General features: G+C 36.8%; 2 protein-coding genes across 2 annotated transcripts; one reads left to right on the plus strand and one right to left on the minus strand.

The window, feature by feature from the left end:
- Positions 1 to 13984: 13984 nt before the first annotated feature.
- LOC145041684 (3-methyl-2-oxobutanoate hydroxymethyltransferase 1, mitochondrial-like) lies at positions 13985 to 15808 on the plus strand. Its single transcript, XM_078989831.1, has 4 exons — positions 13985 to 14660; positions 14750 to 14956; positions 15177 to 15377; positions 15474 to 15808. Exons 1-4 carry the CDS (start codon positions 14235 to 14237, stop codon positions 15711 to 15713), a joined length of 1074 nt encoding a protein of 357 aa, XP_078845957.1. The 5' UTR covers positions 13985 to 14234; the 3' UTR covers positions 15714 to 15808.
- A 66-nt stretch (positions 15809 to 15874) lies between these two features.
- Positions 15875 to 18600, minus strand: LOC145041683 (Protein kinase superfamily protein). The gene is made up of 3 exons (XM_078989830.1): positions 17810 to 18600; positions 17322 to 17405; positions 15875 to 16961 (listed from the first exon to the last, which is right to left on the minus strand). The coding sequence occupies exons 1-3, from the start codon at positions 18564 to 18566 to the stop codon at positions 15904 to 15906; spliced, it is 1899 nt and encodes a 632-aa protein (XP_078845956.1). The 5' UTR covers positions 18567 to 18600; the 3' UTR covers positions 15875 to 15903.
- Positions 18601 to 19898: the final 1298 nt, after the last annotated feature.

The following is a 19898-nucleotide window of genomic DNA, read 5'->3' on the forward strand; positions in this document are numbered from 1 at the left end:
AGTTTATTTTAGGAAAATTGCCTAAAATGCTTTTATGTGCTAAATGTTATATGTTGCCATATATGATATTATTTGTTCGGATCTATGGTCTGTTGCCGACCGGATCTAGAAACCTTATGTGTGTAGGATTCTAAGTGTACGTCTTCGATATTAGAACTAGCATGTAAACTTTTCAGAGTGATAAGGATGATTTGAATATCTATCGTGAATGAGGATCTAATTTCACCTTATTTGGTGTGTAGATAAAAAATGGTGAGAATGAGGAGTAGAGTTGGAAATGCTGTGAAATCAGGAATCAACCACTAGTGATTGAACAATTACCTGTTGTAGCTGCAGCACCAGAGCCAATAACAATGGCTGGTGTACAAATAATGATTCAAACAATGTTGGATCGTCAAATGGAGGAGACTAGGCGGTTGCTTCAACAGAATCATGAAGAACTGTCAATTCACGTGGAAGAGCCCGAATTAAATGAATGGCACTCAGAAGGTGGAAACTTCAGTGGGTCTGTTAGTCAAGCCAACCCACCGATAGTTAGGCAAAACAACCATGATGGAATGGGATGCAAGTACAAGGACTTTCTAACTTGCAAACCATCGACCTTCACTGGAAAGGAGGACCCGATCGGAGTGATGGATTGGATCTTCGAAATGGAGTTAGCCTTCATGTATTGTGGCTGTAGAGGCAAGTTGCAGACTACCTATGTAGTGTGTCAGTTCCGAGGTGGATCCGTTCGTTGGTGTAACACTCTAGGGAAGACTTTAAGTCCTAATGAGCCACTGCAATTGACATGGGAAGAATTCTTGGTGCAGTTCAAGTGCAAGTTCTGCTCGGCTCAAAATCTGTTGGAATTGGAGAATAAGTTTCTCACATTGACGAAAGGCAGCATGTCAGTTGATGAATACACTAATAACTTTACAGACAAGATGGAGTTTGCCTTGCGCATCGTTCCAGATGAGCTGACAAAGGTTGACCGGTACGCAAAGGGACTCTCATGGGAGTACGCAGTGCCAGTTCGTCAGGCACCTACTCTAGAGGCGGATATTGGGCTGCCAAGTCTGTGAGGACATGATCAAGGGAAGATCCGACAACAAGGTTGAAGTTGGCAAGAAGAGAAAGTTTGAAGTAACTTCAGGTTCCAATAAGAAAAGCAGATTTTCAAAGTCTGATTCGAAAAAGTTTGGAGGAAAAGGAGGCAAAGCGAAATGGTGTGATAAGTGTAAGAAAAAGCACTTTGGGAAATGTAATGAGGATGTAACCTGCTACAAGTGTGGAAAAATTGGGCATTTTGCCAATGAGTGTCCGTCCAACAAAAGGATGTGTTTTGGTTGTAATGAAGAGAGGCACATTTTGAGAGACTATCCGAAGAAGAAGGAGGCATCTAAGCCCAACATTCCACCAAATCCGAAGGCGAGAGCCTTCCAAATGACACTTGAGGCTACTAAAGATGAAGCTGATATCGCTTCAGGTACCTTTCTCATAAACGAATTCCTTGCTCAAATTTTGTTTGATTCTGGAGCCAACTACTCCTTTATTTCGCATGAGTTCGGTAGAAAACTAGCTTTGCCTATTGATAGACTAGATAATGCTTTATTGGTTGAAGTTGCTAGTGGCAAGTTTGTACCTGTTACCCATCGTATGAAAAACATCTTAATCGACCTTAATGGGAATAAGTTTCACGAGGAATTATTACCTATCGAACTTAATGGTTTTGACGCCGTTCTGGGAATGGATTGGCTTAGCGCCAATGACGCCGAGATATTGTGCAAGAAGAAGATAGTTAAAGTAAACCCGCCTGGGAAAGATTCGTTTATGGTGTATGGGGACAAACGCAGAGTAAATTCTGGAATCATTTCTCTAATGAAATCCAGAAAGTGTTTGACCAAGGGATGTACATCATACTTAGCATTCGTGATTGATGCTAAGAAGGAAAATAAGGTGATGTAAAGCATTCCAGTGGTGTGTGATTATCTGGAAGTATTTCCCGAAGATCTTCCTGGATTACCACCTGATAGACAAGTGGAGTTTAGAATAGACTTGTTACCAGCAACCACGCCAATAGCAAAAGCACCTTATCGATTAGCACCGACGAAGATGAAGGAGCTAATGATGCAACTTCAGGAGTTATTGGACAAAGGTTTCATTAGACCTAGTTCATCACACTGGGGAGCTCCGATGTTATTCGTGAAGAAGAAAGATGGAAGTATGAGAATGTGCATCGATTACAGAGAGATGAACAAGGCAACAATAAAGAATAGATACCCGTTGCCAAGGATTGATGACCTGTTTGATCAATTGCAAGGTTCGAGCTATTTCTCGAAGATCGATCTAAGGTCAGGATATCATCAGCTAAAAGTGAGAGAGCAGGATATCGAGAAGACTGCATTCAAAACTAGATATGGACACTACGAGTTCTTGGTTATGTCGTTTGGACTAACCAATGCTCCAACAACATTCATGGATTTAATGAATAGGGTTTGTAATCCGTTCCTTGATAAATCCGTGATAGTGTTCATAGATGACAATCTGATTTACTCAAAAAGCCAAGAGGAGCATGGCAGACACTTGCGAGAAGTGTTAGAAGTTTTGAAGAAGGAGAAGTTGTATGCGAAGTTCTCCAAATGTGATTTTTGGATTCGTGAAGTCCAATTCTTGGGTCACGTGGTCAACCAAGAAGGGATAATGGTTGATCCAGCAAAGATTGAAGCTGTAATGAAGTGGGAACAACCGAAAAGTCCCACGAAGATCCGAAGCTTTTTAGGATTAGCCGAATATTACCGAAGGTTTATCCAAGGCTTTTCTTCGATTGCTACTCCATTAACAGCTTTGACCCACAAATGAGCTACTTATGCTTGGAATGATAAGCATAAAGAAGCATTCGAGAAGCTAAAGAAGAAGCTATGCGAGGCACCGATACTTTCTGTATCTGATAGAGTTGAAGACTTCGCTGTCTATAGCGATGCGTCTGGGGTTGGATTGGGTTGTGTTTTGACCCAAAGAGAAAAGGTGATAGCATATGCACCTCGACAGATGAAGGAGCATGAAAAGAATTACCCGACTCATGATTTGGAGTTGGCAGCGGTAGTTTTCGCTCTGAAAATATGGAGGCATTACCTCTCTTTATGAGGCAACGGCGTTGGCTAGAGTTACTCAAGGACTACGACTGTGAGATACTTTACCATCCCGGTAAAGCTAATGTTGTTGTTGATGCTCTCAGTCGGAAAGTCAATCTTGAAAGGAAGAGGCCAAGAGCGTTGAGAATAGAAGCTGTCTCAACAATTGTGGAGAGTATAAAGAAAGCTCAAGAGGAAGCTTCTGAGAAAAATGACCGAAAAGAGGAACGTTTGGGCAAAACGTTGGTGTTTAGTACAAACAGTCATGGACTGAAGGTATTCCAAGATCGTATTTGGGTACCTAAGTCAGGAGGAATTAGAGATCTCCTGATGGAAGAAGCTCACAAAACCATGTACTCGATTCATCCTGGTAGCACTAAAATGTATAGGGACCTAAAACCCTACTACTGGTGGCCGACGATGAAGCTCGATGTTGCGAAGTATGTGGCCGGGTGTGTGACATGTGCGAGAGTCAAGACACAACATCAGAACCCATATGTGAGTTTAGAACCTTTACCTGTGCCTATGGGTAAATAGGAAGACATTGCTATGAATTTTTTCACTAAACTACCCAGAACAAAAAAGTGGTCACGACATGATTTGGGTGGTCGTTGATCGATTCACTAAGAGTGCGCATTTCATAGCAGCCAATGTGAAATGTTCTATGGATAAGCTCGCAAATTCTTATGTGAAGGAAATTGTGAGGCTTCACAGTGTTCCGTTAACAATTGTATCGGATCGTGATAGCCGTTTCACCTCAAGGTTTTGGAAAAGTCTACAAGGGGAAATGGGTATTAAGTTGTGTTTAAGTACAACTTACCATCCGTAGACTGATGGTCAGAGTGAAAGAGCAATACAAACACTTGAAGATATGCTGAGAGCATGTACCCTAGAATTCCTAGGTAATTGGGTTGAACATTTACCTTTGGTAGAATTTTCCTACAATAATAGTTTCCACTCGAGCATAAAGATGACACGTTATCAAGCTTTGTACGGACAGAAGTGTCGTACGCCGTCTTGTTGGCTTGAGGCTGGGGAAAAGCAGTTTATGGGTCCCGAGATGGTCCATCAAACCGCTGAGAAGTTGAAAGTGATCAAGGAAAGAATGTTAGCAGCTCAAGATCGTCAAAAGAGCTATGTTGACAAGAAGCGAAGGCCGATGACTTTTGAAGTTGGAGATTCGGTTTTACTTAAAGTCTCGCCGTGGAAGGGACTTATAAGATTTGGAAAAAGGGGAAAGTTGAGTCCAAGGTTTATTGGACCGTTTAAAGTTCTTCAGAGGGTTGGGAACCAAGCTTACAAGCTCGAATTACCAGAAGAACTAAATGGTATTCATAACACTTTTCATGTGTGTTATTTGAGGAAGTTCACGGGAGAAGTTCCGAATATACTTCCAATTTCTGAATTGAGAATTGATGAAACAAGAGGTTAATTGAAAAACCAAAGGCAATTGTTGACCGAAAGACTAAGAAACTTCGATGCAAGATGGTCGAATTAGTGCTTGTCCTTTGGAAACATACGAATGGGTCAAATCTCACCTGGGAAACGGAGAGTGACATGTTGAGTCGCTATCCTCATTTGTTTGTTGATGTGTGATTCCGGGGACGGAATCATCCTAAGGGGGAGAGAATTGTAACGCTCGCGTTTCCAAGCTAGGCATTATGATTGATATAATAGTCTAGGTTAACCCTTGTAACTCTTTTTGAAGTATTAATGATGAAATATCTGACTCTTATCTGAATTATGTGAATTATGTGTTTATTTTCTTAATTATTATAATTTAATGAATTAAGAATAAAATAAGCGTCAAATTTGAAGTGTGTGATAATCCCAATATCTTTGCATAAATATGTAGTGGTCGAAACAAGGATTCCGAAGATATAAAGAATGTCGAAATCCGATTTATAACGAAGAAGTTATGACCTGTCGAAGTTTCGCGACAGAATCGGCAACGTTGAATGACGTAAAAAGTGAAATTTACGTTAGAGCGATATTTAGCCTTAGTGATCTAAACGAAATTCGTATATTTTGTTAAACCAATAGTGTTCATAAAAAGAACGCCAAAATCTGACTTCGTATGAGGAAGTTATGATTTTTCGAAGTTTCGACTTAGCAGCATGCAGCCCGAATACTCGATTTAAGATCGAGCGGTTTTTAGCCGAAACAATCTAAATGAGAATCGAAGGTCTCGTTAATAGTAGTAAAACGATAAAAAGATAGGCGTAAACGGACGTCGGATGAAGAAGTTATGAATTTATAACGAAGTTTTCCTGTCCCGGCCTACTAAAAATAAATAATAAAAATAAAATCAAAATTAGCCAACAGAGTCTAAACGAAAGTTGTAGATCGTAGTCTCACCTACGCATGGATATAAAGAACGTCGAAAACGGAGTTCGTATGAGGAAGATATGAATTTTTGAAGTTTATTAAATATTTTCGATATTTAATTTAAATATATATTAACCGATATTATGCATGGGGGGAGTCAGCGACCCTATCCTCATTACACCCAATGTAATTCCATATTACGCCCAACGTAATTCGAAGTTCCGGCCCCTATAAAAGGAGGTCGAGGGCAACCGAGTTCATTGCTCATTTCTTCCCTTTTTCTTGCGTTTTTGCATCGTTTTTCGTGCAAGAATTATCTCGAAGCCCCAGTATCATTCCCGAGCCCCGAAGCAAGTCCCGAAGTCCCAAAGATCCCGAGAAGTGCAATTCCCGAGCCGAAGCTCTGCCCGCGAGGAGTCCGGTTTTTGTGAAGATCTTCCAGATCTACTGAAGAATACTACTTCTACAAGTCGTAGTGCTATCCGATCATCTTCTGATCAAGTGAGTGTGTGGTTACTTTCTTCTAACGCATAATTATGAAGTATTTTATACGAAATACGTGTTATGTGTATATTTTGTTGTTATATGCGTGAATGTATATTCACTTTCTTCTATCTCATAGATATGATTTATTCTCTATGAAATACGTGTTATGTGTATGTGTCTCATCTGTTGTTTGGAATATGTATTGAATGAGAATGTTATACAGGTTTTAAACTATGTATAAAAATATATATTTTTATCTACTAATATGTTGGGTAGAACATGGGTAGATAGTTGTGTGATAAACAGATGAGAGGCCTCAATGTTGTTTTTGATGCAGTCATCTAGCGGAGTTTAGATGATGACCACAGACTTTTCTAGACAGTCCTGTGGAACGCTAGCAGGTTCACCACCTGTAGGTGTTAATGAAATTGGGTGTTCATTCGTTGTACTCCATCCCCCTCATGGTTGCCTTATTTGACATATATTGCCGGGAAACCCCCGAATGCATGTGTTGTCGCCCCGATGAAATATTCTAAGACTAGGTCCCTTGTGTTAGTTGTTTTAGGGACGTAAAGTGAGAATAACGGGAATGGGTAATTGGGTTATTGTTGATTGGTGGAATTAAATATAATTATTTATTGTGGGTTAAAAACCCAATATGCTCACCAGGCTCCCAAGCCTGACCCACTCAGTTTTATTTGTATTACAGGAAGTGGCGCAAGGGCATAAGATGGATGAATCATCAAGTTGTTTTGTTTACAAGTCTGTATATGTATATATTTGTTGAATGACTTGTAATGTTATCGTTTATGCTTTATGGTCTGTATTGGAACATGACATCCCGAGTTTTGATTATATAATGAAAATACATTTCTTTTATGAAATGTTTTGGTAAATATTATTTTATCACGTTTTGTTTTGGGGAACAAATTCCGCAACTCTTTCAAATCAAAAGGATTTACTCTGAAATTATTTTAAAAACATAAATGAAAATCGTTCTTTTCTGGCCGAGATTTTGGGGATGTCACACTATAGCAATGGATGTCTTAGCCTTGCGGTCACTACCGCCGAGAGGATCACACTTGATCATGTTTGAACCGTTAGGATGAATCACTGGTGCTTGTCCCCGAGTAGAATCCATATCCGGTCTCTTTACATCACCATATCTTTTTGCGATTTTCTTAGGATTTTAGAGTCTTTTAGTCCATATTTGGACATTTTCATCATTTTTGAAAAAAAAATCACAAGCTTAAAAAGGAGCATACATTACATCTTTATGCTCCACACATGGTCATTTTCACACTTAGACCATTCGGATTATAATACTACCCTTTCGGTTCCACTCACACACTTTTGGGAACCAAATTTTGAGTCAAAGTGTTTTCTTGTTAAAATTTTTGATTGTTAATACATTACCTTCAAGTATGGTGCATCTAGTTATTGGAGTTGTTCTGGCTATGGTTTATGGTCCCACTGTCATCCGATGAAAAAGTTGTGAGATAGCAACGAGATCAATTCTAACCATGTTGACTAACGTTGAACATGTTCCATGGTTCTATCCATTCTTTTTATTTTTAGGGTAGTTCGTCCCAAGTTCATTTTAGTCTTGTCTTACTTGAGGACAAGTAAGGTTCAAGCTTGGGGTGATTTCATAGTTTCGTTTTTATTACTTCTTTTCATAGTTTATTTTTAGTCAAAATCATCTCATTTTAGTCAATCTGCATGCATATTTTCTCTTTCTGTCATTTTTTCCCTTTACCGGGTGCTTTCTAGTCTTTTGAGCTTAATTGCAGGATTTACCGAAGACTATTTGTTATTGGAGGCTTAAAAGGATGCGAGACTTATGGAGGCATGTGATTTTCTTGTGGAGTTGAAGTGGTGCGATTGGGCTTGGTGCTTGCGTAAAAGAAGAAATCAATTTTGATTTAATTTGTGAGCAAGGATGATGATGAGGCGACGTGGAATCGAGCTACAAGAAAATTTAAGGAGTATCGGGTTAATCATTAGAAGGCTTTGGAATAGCACAAATGGGCTCTAAAAAGTCATGATTGTGGGCTGAAGTTGAAGAATTGAAGATTGGGCTAGAATACATGATTAATGGCCCAAGTCTCACATTCAACGTGACCCATGCGGTCTGCGTGGACTCATACGCGGTTCGCGTAAATTGTTCTGAGCTGATTTTGGGTTTGACTTGTTGACTCTATTTGTGGAAGTTTGGTGGGTGACTTTTGGCACCTTTTTGAATCCGGAAATGAGGTCCCTTTAGCTGGAGATTGGAGCCATTTTTGAGAAGAGAGACTTGAAGAACATACTCCATATTCTCTCTAAGAAGCTTTGGAAGAATTGAAGAATATTTGGAAGATTAGTGTAATTTCCTTTCATCTTGCATCTAAGACAATGTTTGGTATCACTAAACTCTATTGTTTTTCTTTTACCTTGGCCATGCTTGGCTAAACTTTCATTTGGTTGATTAGGGTTTAACCCATGGATGATTATTTGCTTTGAAGACTTATTATTACATTGTGCTTGAAGTTTATGGGAATGTTTTCTAGTTAAACATCTTGTTGTGTTTATTTATTCTTGATCATGAGCTTGGATGAATGAATACTTGTAATTGTTGACTAATTTATTGGTTAAGTAATGAATCTTCAAATTAGTAAGCAACAAATGGTTTATATGTTTGTTTTCATTTCATTTAGACCATGGAAATATTTCCTCCATAATGATAATGTAAGCATTTGATTATCTTTTGGACTTGGTAGTTCTTACAACTTAAAGCTAATTGATTTTCACAAGATTTTATGCTTCATTGATTTTGTGACTTCAATTAAGGAAATGTGTTAAGAGCTCCTCTAACCATTTTACTTTCTAAGAAGAGTTGAGGCAGTTTTTGCTTATGAATTGCTATAGCCAAGTTAAACCAATTCACAAGTGTTATTCCATTAAGTCTTATGATAAGTCAATTATATCATCCATGAGGTGTACCCCAAAATCAACCAAGTCCACTTCTTTGAATTTAATCCAATCTTTTACTTGTTTACTTGTCATATTTTTATTCTAGCTAGCTTTAATTTTTTTCAAACAATCGAAAGAACTAAACATCCCCCCCCCTTTTACTTTTAATTTTATTTTGCAAGTATTTTACAAAAAGATTTACATAGAGATTTAAATTGAACCAATCTCCGTGGATACGATCCCTTTATCACTATACACTATTTTAGTGTAAATGATATTGGGTTATTAATTATGTTGACCTCGACAACCACCAACTCTTGAGGGCATTTTGTGTATTTCGAGGTTTTGATGGTGTTGGTCACATGGTGCTTGTAGGTATTTGAGTTTAGAGTTGAGTTTTGGAGTTGGATTATACCAGTTCAACACTTCTTGTGAGGTGAGTGTTCCTCATTGTACTTGTTGGGTCAAGGGCACCAAGGCGACCCTTTTAGATTGTTATCTTGATTATTACATGATTGAGTATTATAGTGATCTATTAGATCTGTATCTTGGTATTAGGATGATGCTATGCTTAGCGATCTGTAAGATCTGCCTGTTTATCTACTGACTGGTTATGTGTTTAATTGTTATGTTTATGTCGACATGTTTTGTGTAGTTGGGTTGAGGCGGACCTGCTTTGTGCTGAAGGTCAATAGACCCATGACATCCTGGATAGACTGAAGGCCAATGGGGAGTACCAGTCAGGCCGAAGGCCTGAAGAACGTCCTAGATTAGCTAAACTCCCGAGGTGGCATACCAATCATGTTGTAGGTTCTGTGAGCATACCAGATAGACTGTAGGCTGGTGGGGTATTCCAGTCAGACTGAAGGCTCTGAATGCATGATGTTTGTGATATTATTCTGGTTTTTGTATTGTGTTATCTTGGGGGAAACTCACTAGGCTTTGGGCTTACATTTTTGGATTATGTTTCAGGTACTTCTGAGGATCGCGGGAAGGCGAAGGCGCGATCGTGCACTTCCTTATGTTTTTATTTCATGATTTTGGGATTTCTCTGATGTTGAACTAATTTTGAAAACAATTTGTAAACAATGATGGTTTTTGGATTTATGTAAGAGTTTTAAAATTTTCAAAATTTTATGAATGTTACAGAAATCATACATATACAAGAACAAGACCAAAGCATTTCATGACAAGTACCTTTCCCTTAAGATCTTTGAAATAGGTCAAAAGGTATTACTCCATGACTCTTGTCTTAAATGGTTTTCCGATAAGTTACGGTCCCGGTGGGTGGGACTATTCATTGTCACTAATGTATTTGATCATGGTGTAGTTGAGATTAAAAGTAACAAAATGGGAAAAGTATTTAAAGTTAATGGTCACAGGTTAAAGGTCTTTTATGAAGGTTTCCAAGAGAAGGACACGGAAGTTGATATATTGGAACATCAGGACTACATCTAGCTTAATCTAAAGGGCAAAGTCGAGCCAAAGACTTGAAACAAGGGCAGCTAACTAAGAGGCAACTTAGGAGTATTTCTTTTTGTTTTCTTTCTTTTACTTGATTTTATTTGTGTTGCAATGTTTTTTAGTCTTTTTGAGGGTTCAGTGCAAAACAATTTTCATATCTCAAAGATTGAGAGAGAGTCGTGTTTAAAAAAAATTGTGAGGGTAACAAAAGAAAAATGCACATGCATGTACAAAATCGCATGGGCTAGGACTGAAAACACATAGCCTAATTTTAGTCCATGCAAGGTTGTCGACATTTTAAAGAAAAAAATTTGCATGGGCTACATTCAAAAACACACGGTCCAGCATCAGTTCGCATGTCCTTGATACACCTCGTACGTAGGTGACACAACGTTTGGATGAAAAAAAAATTACGCACGAGCCTAACTTGAAAACGCATGGGTGAAACATAAAAAGCATGGTCTAAATTAACCATGTGCGTCCGGTCGCAACTTTTATGGTTTTCGGAAAAACTCACGGTCTATTGTTGAAAACGCATGACCTTAGCCAAACCGTGCATTTTTGGGGCTAATAAAAAAACGATTCTTTTTTTTTCTTCGTTCTCACTCTAGTATAACCCTCTTGATCGTGCGTCCCCCTCTCCAATTCCCTTCATCTCCAATCCCTTATTCCCCTCTCATATGATCTTTAGTTCCCCCTCTCCTACCTCTACCACTCACTCCCTCGTCTGCGTATCGCAAGACAAATACCAGCGGTGATCACCTATATAATGTTGTCGGGAATCCCTAATTTCACCTCTTTTCTGTCTATGAGCCAATAACAGCCTCCAAACGCATCACGACTGCCTCACAATCACCGATAAGTACCATAATCACCCAACATTAGCAAAGATCCTTGTGTTGTTGAAGCCTTAAGAGCAAGCACCACAAATGTCGTGCCTCTAGTGGTTCACACCCAACATTAGCAAGAGAATAAGAATGGAGAGATATGAGATGGGAGCTTAGAATTCGGCTATCTCTTCAAAGGAATGAGTGGCCGAAATCCCAAGGGGTAAAGGTCCTTTTATATTGCAACAATGATGCCCTGGATAACCAATATCTGAATATAATAATAATATTTCAAATTTGGTAATTATCAAACTCTATATTTATCCACATTAGATATTCTAGAAACCCTATAATATCTTACAAAAACCGTCCATTCCTTCCCTAGTTGTGTTCAACTATTAAACAATTGCACTTTAGACCCTACACTTTTAATTAAATATTTTAATCCCAATTAATTTCAATTAATTTCTAATTAAATATTACTATTTCTAATTAATACATTATTATCTTAATATATTAAAAAAAAATTAGTTTCTATTTATTAATCAAATAATAAATCAACATATTTCTCTAACAGTCATCATGTTCAGTTGCTAGTTTTGAGGGCAATCCAAAAGGACTATATTACTATCAATTTAAGTATATATCAATTATAGTTATGAGCTTAGATTCCTAATCCAACAGTAACTTGGAGTAATTATGTCATCAAACTAATTTAGCAATTTTATATTAGAAGGAAAGTTCATATTAATGAAGCTGATATCCATTTATTATGACATTTATTAAAATTATTAAATATCAATATTATATGAGATTTAATAAAATCGAAAAAAACAATAAATGTCATTTGAAAAAAATTAATTTAAAATAAAAACAAAATGACATGTGAAAAAAATATATAAGAATATGACATGTGACAAAGAAAATCTTTATTTATTAGAGTAGAAGATCATTTTATCAAATGTCAACTTTTCATTGAATTTGACCGATATCATTTTCTATAAATTTTAAAATTATTTTTTTCACTTGTTATTTTTGTGTATTTTTGCTTTTTATTCAAATGTCACATATTAAATGACATCTCATATTAATTAATTCTATTAATATATTAATTAATGTAGATAGTTTTTGAAATTATTGAAAAATCTTGATATATATATATATATATATATATATATATATATATATATATATATATATATATATATATATATATATATATATTCGAAGGCTTTTAGCTATGTTTATAGCTCATGGATAGGTGTTGGTGAATTATGAAAAATTCACGGGTCTTGGTGGTTCTTTTGTTGTCGGCCTTATTAATGTTTAAATATTCTATTAGGGTTAGGTTGTTGTACTATTAGCGTTAGCATGATGATTTGAATTCATAGTAAGTTGCTTCAACAAGTGTTCGTGAGTTCCTTTGAGTTTTAATTGCACAAATCTTGTGACTTTTATTGGCATTGTGTTGGGTATAAAGTTCATTATAATCAATTAATGACTTTTGAATATAAATTACTTTTGTCGACCGGATAGATTGAATTACTTATTTATTAATTATTTCATTTGTATTTATTTTAAAATTTTACTTTAAAAAAATGATCATTGTTTACACATTTATATTTAATTTTTTAATCAATCCATGTAGCACACAAGTTTCACACCTAGTTGCTTGATGATTGTCAATGACTTAATGCTTGTTAATTTGTTAACTACGGATAAGGTTCTAAAAAGCTCGTCATGACTCTAAGGTTTGTACCTGCTGTCAAGTTTTACCAAAACGTGTCTTAACCCATATATGTGTATAAAATAGAATAATAATTGAAAATACAAATAAAAATATTGATTATATACAAAATTACCGTTTTAAGTCACGTTTTATAAATGACTTGGCTTGCTTTGGCTTGCTAAGGCTCGGAAAAGCTTGAGGCTTGACATTTCCGTTAAATCACGTCTTACGTTATTTAGAACTTTGTTTACGGATAACGTAATGTTATAATCGGTTGTAAAAAATATTTTTTATACAAAATTCAAAAAAATAACACAACTTGCCAAAAAAGTTGAAATTCATTACTCTAATAAGTTATTTTTCGAAATTTATTCTATTTTTTCTTCAAATTAATTTTTTTAAACGACGATCAAATATTATTAGCATAAAGAGAAAAAAAAAAGACTTAAGCGAGCAACTCAAGCCTGATTACAAGAGAAACACAACATAAGAGACATACACCACATATACCAATCAAGATTACATGACTTAATCCTATTTTTGATCCAATTAAACATGTTGACACTAAGAGCATTCACAATGTATAGTTCAATGGGAGAGTTGAATGAGGTGACATGCCTAATTGATATTCAATAGATTAAACTCTACCATTGTGGGATGTCATGTTGACATTCAATGAATATGAAGTTTAATGACCATTGAACTATTCAATAGGAAAAATAAAACTTTTTAACTATTAAATATATATTTCATTGAACTTTAATGAGTTCAATGCATTGTAGAAAAATTAATAAAGAGTTGTATAGTAAATAAAATGATGATATATCAATTCATTAAACTCTAATAAATTTAATGCATTATAAATGTGATAATATATCATATTGTCTTTCATTTTTATATACCAAACACATTTCAAGCATTTCAAATAACCCAACATGTGGAGAGAATGAGAGACACTTTCAGTTTTTTTATATTTTTATCACTTGCCTTTCAAATTAATTATTATATATTTGTTAATATATAAATATAAAAATGATTATACACTTTAATTATTTTTCAGAAAATATTTCCTAAGCTTCTACAGGTGCTCCGCACCTAATTGTAATTACATTAATTTCACGTTGTCGAAGAATGGCGCCGCCTTATAACAGCTTTATCACTCTGCAGTCGTCTACCATTCGGCCACCCACACTCCCAATCCCTGGTTACATGTGTGTGATCCCTCGACTGTAACCTCCAATTTCATATCTGCAATCACACCCACGAATCCATTCCGATATTCAACAAAACTGATTAGAAACTATACTTTTTCTTTAATTTCTTCAATCAACCATGGCTGCACTCTTGAATAGATTATCAAAAGCATGCCTCACCAGCACAAAACACAATTTCAAAATCTCCACCTATGCAAGGCATATGAGCAACATCCCGGAAGACACCGTCTACGGAGGCCCAAAACCTCAAAACCCTGACAAAAGAGTCACCCTGACAACTCTACGCGCAAAGCACAGGAAAGGGGAGGGGATAACGATGGTGACGGCTTATGATTACCCGTCGGCAGTCCATTTAGATACCGCCGGAATTGACATCGCACTCGTCGGAGACTCTGCGTCTATGGTGGTTCACGGCTACGACACAACGTTGCCGATCACATTAGAGGAGATGTTAGTGCATTGTCGATCTGTTGCTAGAGGAGCTAAACGGCCATTACTTGTGGGGGATCTTGCTTTCGGCACCTATGAATCCAGCTCCCAACAGGTACCCTTTTCGATTTTCGAATCCTTGGTTTGATCATAACAATCGATTATTGTTTACCTGTATACAATTGCAATTTTGTTTATGAATAGGCTGTTGATACAGCAGTGAGGGTATTGAAAGAAGGAGGAATGGATGCAATCAAGTTGGAAGGGGGTGCACCATCGAGAATTTCTGCTGCAAAACACATCGTTGAAGCTGGGATTGCTGTTATGGGGCATGTAGGGCTTACCCCTCAAGCCATTAGTGTTCTTGGTGGATTTAGACCTCAAGGGAAGAATGTTCTCAGCGCAGTCAAGGTTTGACTTTTCAGGTCAAACATATAGTTTCCAAATTTCGAAACTGATACGGTTTTCTCTCAAATTCCAACCCATTTTTTCTGCATTTGGTAGATACATCGAGCTATACGTTTTCTCAAGAAATTTCAAAGAATCCATATCAGTTTTGAATCCCAAAAACTCCATCTTTGGCTTCAAAAGTCAAACCTCACCACTTTCTGATGTTCTTGAATACTTACAGGTTGTAGAGACAGCGCTAGCATTACAGGACGCCGGCTGTTTCTCCGTCGTTCTTGAATGTGTTCCTGCTCCGGTGGCTGCTGCCGCCACTGCTGTTCTTAAAATACCCACAATTGGCATAGGGGCAGGCCCTTTTTGCAGTGGACAGGTTCTCGTCTACCACGACCTATTGGGAATGATGCAACATCCACATCATGCTAAGGTTCTATTTCTTTATCGTTTTTAAGGGTATTTTAGACAATTCACTCCATTATATCTTACTAAATGACTGGTCCACTGTTATACGCCATTGTTGCAGGTTACTCCAAAGTTCTGTAAGCAGTTCGCTCTTGTAGGAGAAGTGATTACCAAAGCTCTATCGGAATATAAGCAAGAAGTTGAAAATCGTTCATTTCCAGGGATTATGCACAGTCCTTACAAAATCAATGGAGCAGAGGTTGATGGATTCATGAAGGAATTGCAGAAGATGGGGTTGGATAAGGCGGCAGCTGCGGTGGCAGAAGTGGCTGAGAATTTTGTAGGAGATAAGATTCAATAAGTAAACCTTCAGATCTGTAATTTTGGTATCCCAATTTTGTGGAAGGTGAAACCATGATTCAACATTTTTATATATGTTTATGGTTGTTGTTTGGATTTGTTAGAAAACAACTTATACTATATACACTAAAACATAAAAATTAACCTATAGAAAGTTAAAAATACAGTAATGTCTTTCGTTCTTATTACAATTATGGCACATAAATGGAATCAGGAGACAATGATATCATTTGTAGAAGACTAGAATTAGAAAAAGTTTCTTCAAGTCCAGCTGGAATCCTTCTACTTCCAATATTATCAATACTCTCTTTTGTCACATGCACAAGCTCTCTTGCAACATCATTCATCCCCAACCTCCCATCTCCACCAAACAACAAACACCTCGTTGCAACATCCGCCATGATACTCATCTGCTCTTTTCTATACACCGGTTGTTCATGGTAGTACAACCGTGGATCCACCACCTCCTCCACCTTCCCATTTCTGATCTTCCCAACCGCTAACTCCACCGACTTGCTACCCACCATGATCTCAAGAAGCACAACACCGAGTCCATAAACATCGTTTTTGCTAGAAAAAGGAGTACTCCCGTTTGATCCACAATTGAATAACTCAAACCCTACTAGTTTTACAGAGAGGTCATGGTCTAATAGAACACAACCGGATTGAAGACCATGGTGGAACACAGGAGGGAAGACTTCAGATTGGAGATATGCGAGCACACTCGATAGTTGAGCTGCAATTGTTAATCTAGTATGCCAATCAAGACCTAGGTTTCCATCTACTCCTCCTTGACATAGATGTTGTTCGAGTGTTTTGTTTCCTGGATACTCGTATACCACAAGTGGGGTGTAGCCGGAGTCAATGGAGCATCCGAGGATACGCGCCATGTTCATGTGGGAAACTTCTGAGAAAATCTTGACACGTGATAGAACTTGAATGAGATCCGTTTCGGTTGTGCAATGTACTTTGTGGACTGCTACCTCGAGTCCATCTGTAAGGATGCCTGCGTAGATTGTACCTCGTTCCCCCATGTTGACGAGTTTTTGATCATCTGAGAATCCTTTGGTAGCTTCTTCTAGCTCGCTATGAGTGAACAAACGAGTTCTACGCCCTTTGTGAAATGAAACACTGCTTTGGCTTCGTATTTGATCGAGATCAAGGTTTCCTGACTTTGTTATTGTTTGTCTTTTCAACAAGCAAAAGAGTGCGCCCAATGTGGCGATTGAGAGGCATAATGCAAGAATCCCTGTATGTAAAATAAATCTGTTAGATACGTGGAGTCTAAGATTTTAGGTTTAAAAGAGTTTAAAGAAAGATGTGAGGCTCCCAATATCAATAAAGATGTATATCGGTTTAAAAGAGTTTAAAGAAAGATGTGAGGCTCCCAGTATCAATAAAGATGTATATCGCTAATGTGGACCCTATCACTGATTTTGATACCATGTAAAATATATTGATTTTTTTTTCCTAAAAGAAACGTTTGAGAAAAAGGAAAGACTACACAATAAGACTGTCTAATCCATGTGAGACTTCAAACAAAACCCTAGCGTGAATGTATGATCAATTTGTAAATTTCATTGACTTATAGTAGGTTTGATGTATATACCAGCCACAAGCATGAGTTTACTCCGATCATGTCGCTTTGCGTAACAAGCCTTGCCATATGCTTCCTGGCCATCCTTAAGGCAAGCTATATATATATATTGAAGACGAAAAGATTAGGATAAGTTAATAGCAAATAATCTATCATTTTGTTTCTTTTTTTGATGTAATAGACTTAATATAAACAACACTTAATTGGTAAAGCTATGTATGCAAAAGAATACAAATTAGCAATTTAATAGTGAAAGTGAGAGAAATGAAGTTTTCCTATATGAATGTTTTCTTTTTTATTTAATGCACACATAACGATTGATAGAGAAAGTAAATGATTCAAATTTACATTTTTTCACTTCCTGGTTCAAACGTTGACCAAGACTTCCCCACTTTACGAGGATATGGAGGAGGGGGCTCAATATAGGCGATGTTCTAGGCCAAAAACTCAGTATAGTAATAGAAAAAGAACTTGAAGAAACAACACCAAATTAAACTCACCTTTCAAGCAACCCATTCCCTTAGCATATCCATCACCTACAAATCCATCAAAGCATTTGCACCTCATACCCAAATTAACAGAGCTCACATTCACAATTCGAGCATTAACATCACAAACTCCATGTATCAAATTGCTTGGAATCGCCCATTCTAACTTAATGCCATGTTTTACAACATCATTTTTTGAACTCGAACCAATCCAACAAGCAAACCCCTTGCATCCCAACTCCAAAAACACAGAGAAACCATCACCCACACGCCAAACACCACCACGTTCATCAGAAAGAAGGTAACAACATCCACTACTAGCGAAGGTAGTGGTCGTGTTTTCATCATGGCATCCACCACAATCACTCCTACACAACGAAGAATCCCCACACCCATACAAACCAACCACGTTATCACTCGATATACCAAAGTAATCATTCGTCTGAAACCCAAACGATCTAAGATCATAATACCTTCGACACAAAGAAGAATAACTAAAGGTATCGTTAGGAAAATCCACTAGTATGCCACCACCATCAGGAAAGAAATGAAGAACCTGATATCTGTATGATCCAATGGTGAGGAACAAGGAGGTTGAATTAGAGCAGGAAAGATGGAAGGCATCTGAAAGTAAATTCTCCCCACAATCAGAAGTGTTGTGTAGATGAAACGGGTAGGGTATGGAGTCAAAACTGCCACATTTTTCAGGTGGGCAGCCATGGCTGCTGACTGAAAATGGCAGGAGCAGCAGTAACAAGACGATGATCATAATGTTAAAGAAGAAGAGAACATATTCTAGCAAAATATTAATATAACAATATGGAAATAGGTAGTATATATACATAGAGTAGCAAGTGAAAAATAAAGCTGTGATTTACATGTATACAGGAGATCTTGTGCATGGATATCGAAGGACGTGTGGTGCATATTGGGAGGAGGAAGGGTTCTTGGAAACAAGGGAAACGGCGACAGTTGGTCTTTAGAATGGGCGACCACCTTGCATCGGTGATGGGGTTTTAGCGTCATGTGAGAGTGGACGACACATTTACTCATAAACCCACGTATATAATTATCGGATTTGAAGCTTTAAACTTCGAGATTTGGGTTTCTTTCAGAATTTCGGAATGTTAGGATTTTTCTAACTTATCACGAGTACGGAGGGTGTGAAGTGTGAACAAATAGACCATCGCATTTTTTTTCATATATAGAACTATTTTTATTTTTAATAATGTTTGATTAAAACATATACAAATAAATGTGTGTAGGTTATTTGATTCAAAATTATACCAAAAACATATGTTATTTAATATGGCACTCATTTGTGGTGTTGTGTAAGAAAAGATGGAAAGATTTTAAAAAATGCTTATAATGATGTTTATTGTTACTTTTGTCACGTGAATTATCATTTTTGGCATAATTTGGTCATCAAATTCTAATGTGGATCCATAAAGTATGAAGTGTTAAGATCTATGTTATTTACACTATTGCTCCATATATAAAATGGTTATAAAACTTCTTTCATGACATGAAATTGATTTTAATTTTTGTGATTAATTATTTTCTCCACATGTATTAGACCCTTTGCTATACATACAAGCGTGTAAGAAATTTGGGATTAAAAGCACTTGGAAATTTTAAGAATTGTGTTGTATACTTTCAAATCGAAGTATTTAGGTGGTAATCTCAAATTCTCAATTAGATAATACATAGAACTTTGAGAGCAAGAAATAAAAATGAGAAGATATGTCTTTCGTCGTCCGCACCAGAAAATTGACCAAAACTTGCTTAAATATGTCTCATGTCAAAAAACTGTCACAAGATAGTTTCGTAACTAACACAGAACCCGAGTATTAACTACTAGATAATAATATAATCGATGAGTGTCCTAAAACTGTCACCAACTGTCAAACCTGACATAAAACGGTCGTTTTAACCATTGGATAACAAAGTAACTGTAACATACATGTTCAATTATCGTGTTTTGTTAGTTTAAAAAATGAATAATATTAAATATTATATGGTTTTGAGCATTGAGTTCTAACAAGATAGTTTTATGATATTCGAAGTAAAACTATGTTTAGAATAATTCGGAAAGTATTGG

This window comes from Lactuca saligna, chromosome 4 (genome assembly GCF_052625555.1).
Source record: "Lactuca saligna cultivar CGN05327 chromosome 4, ASM5262555v1, whole genome shotgun sequence".
NCBI lineage: Eukaryota > Viridiplantae > Streptophyta > Magnoliopsida > Asterales > Asteraceae > Lactuca > Lactuca saligna.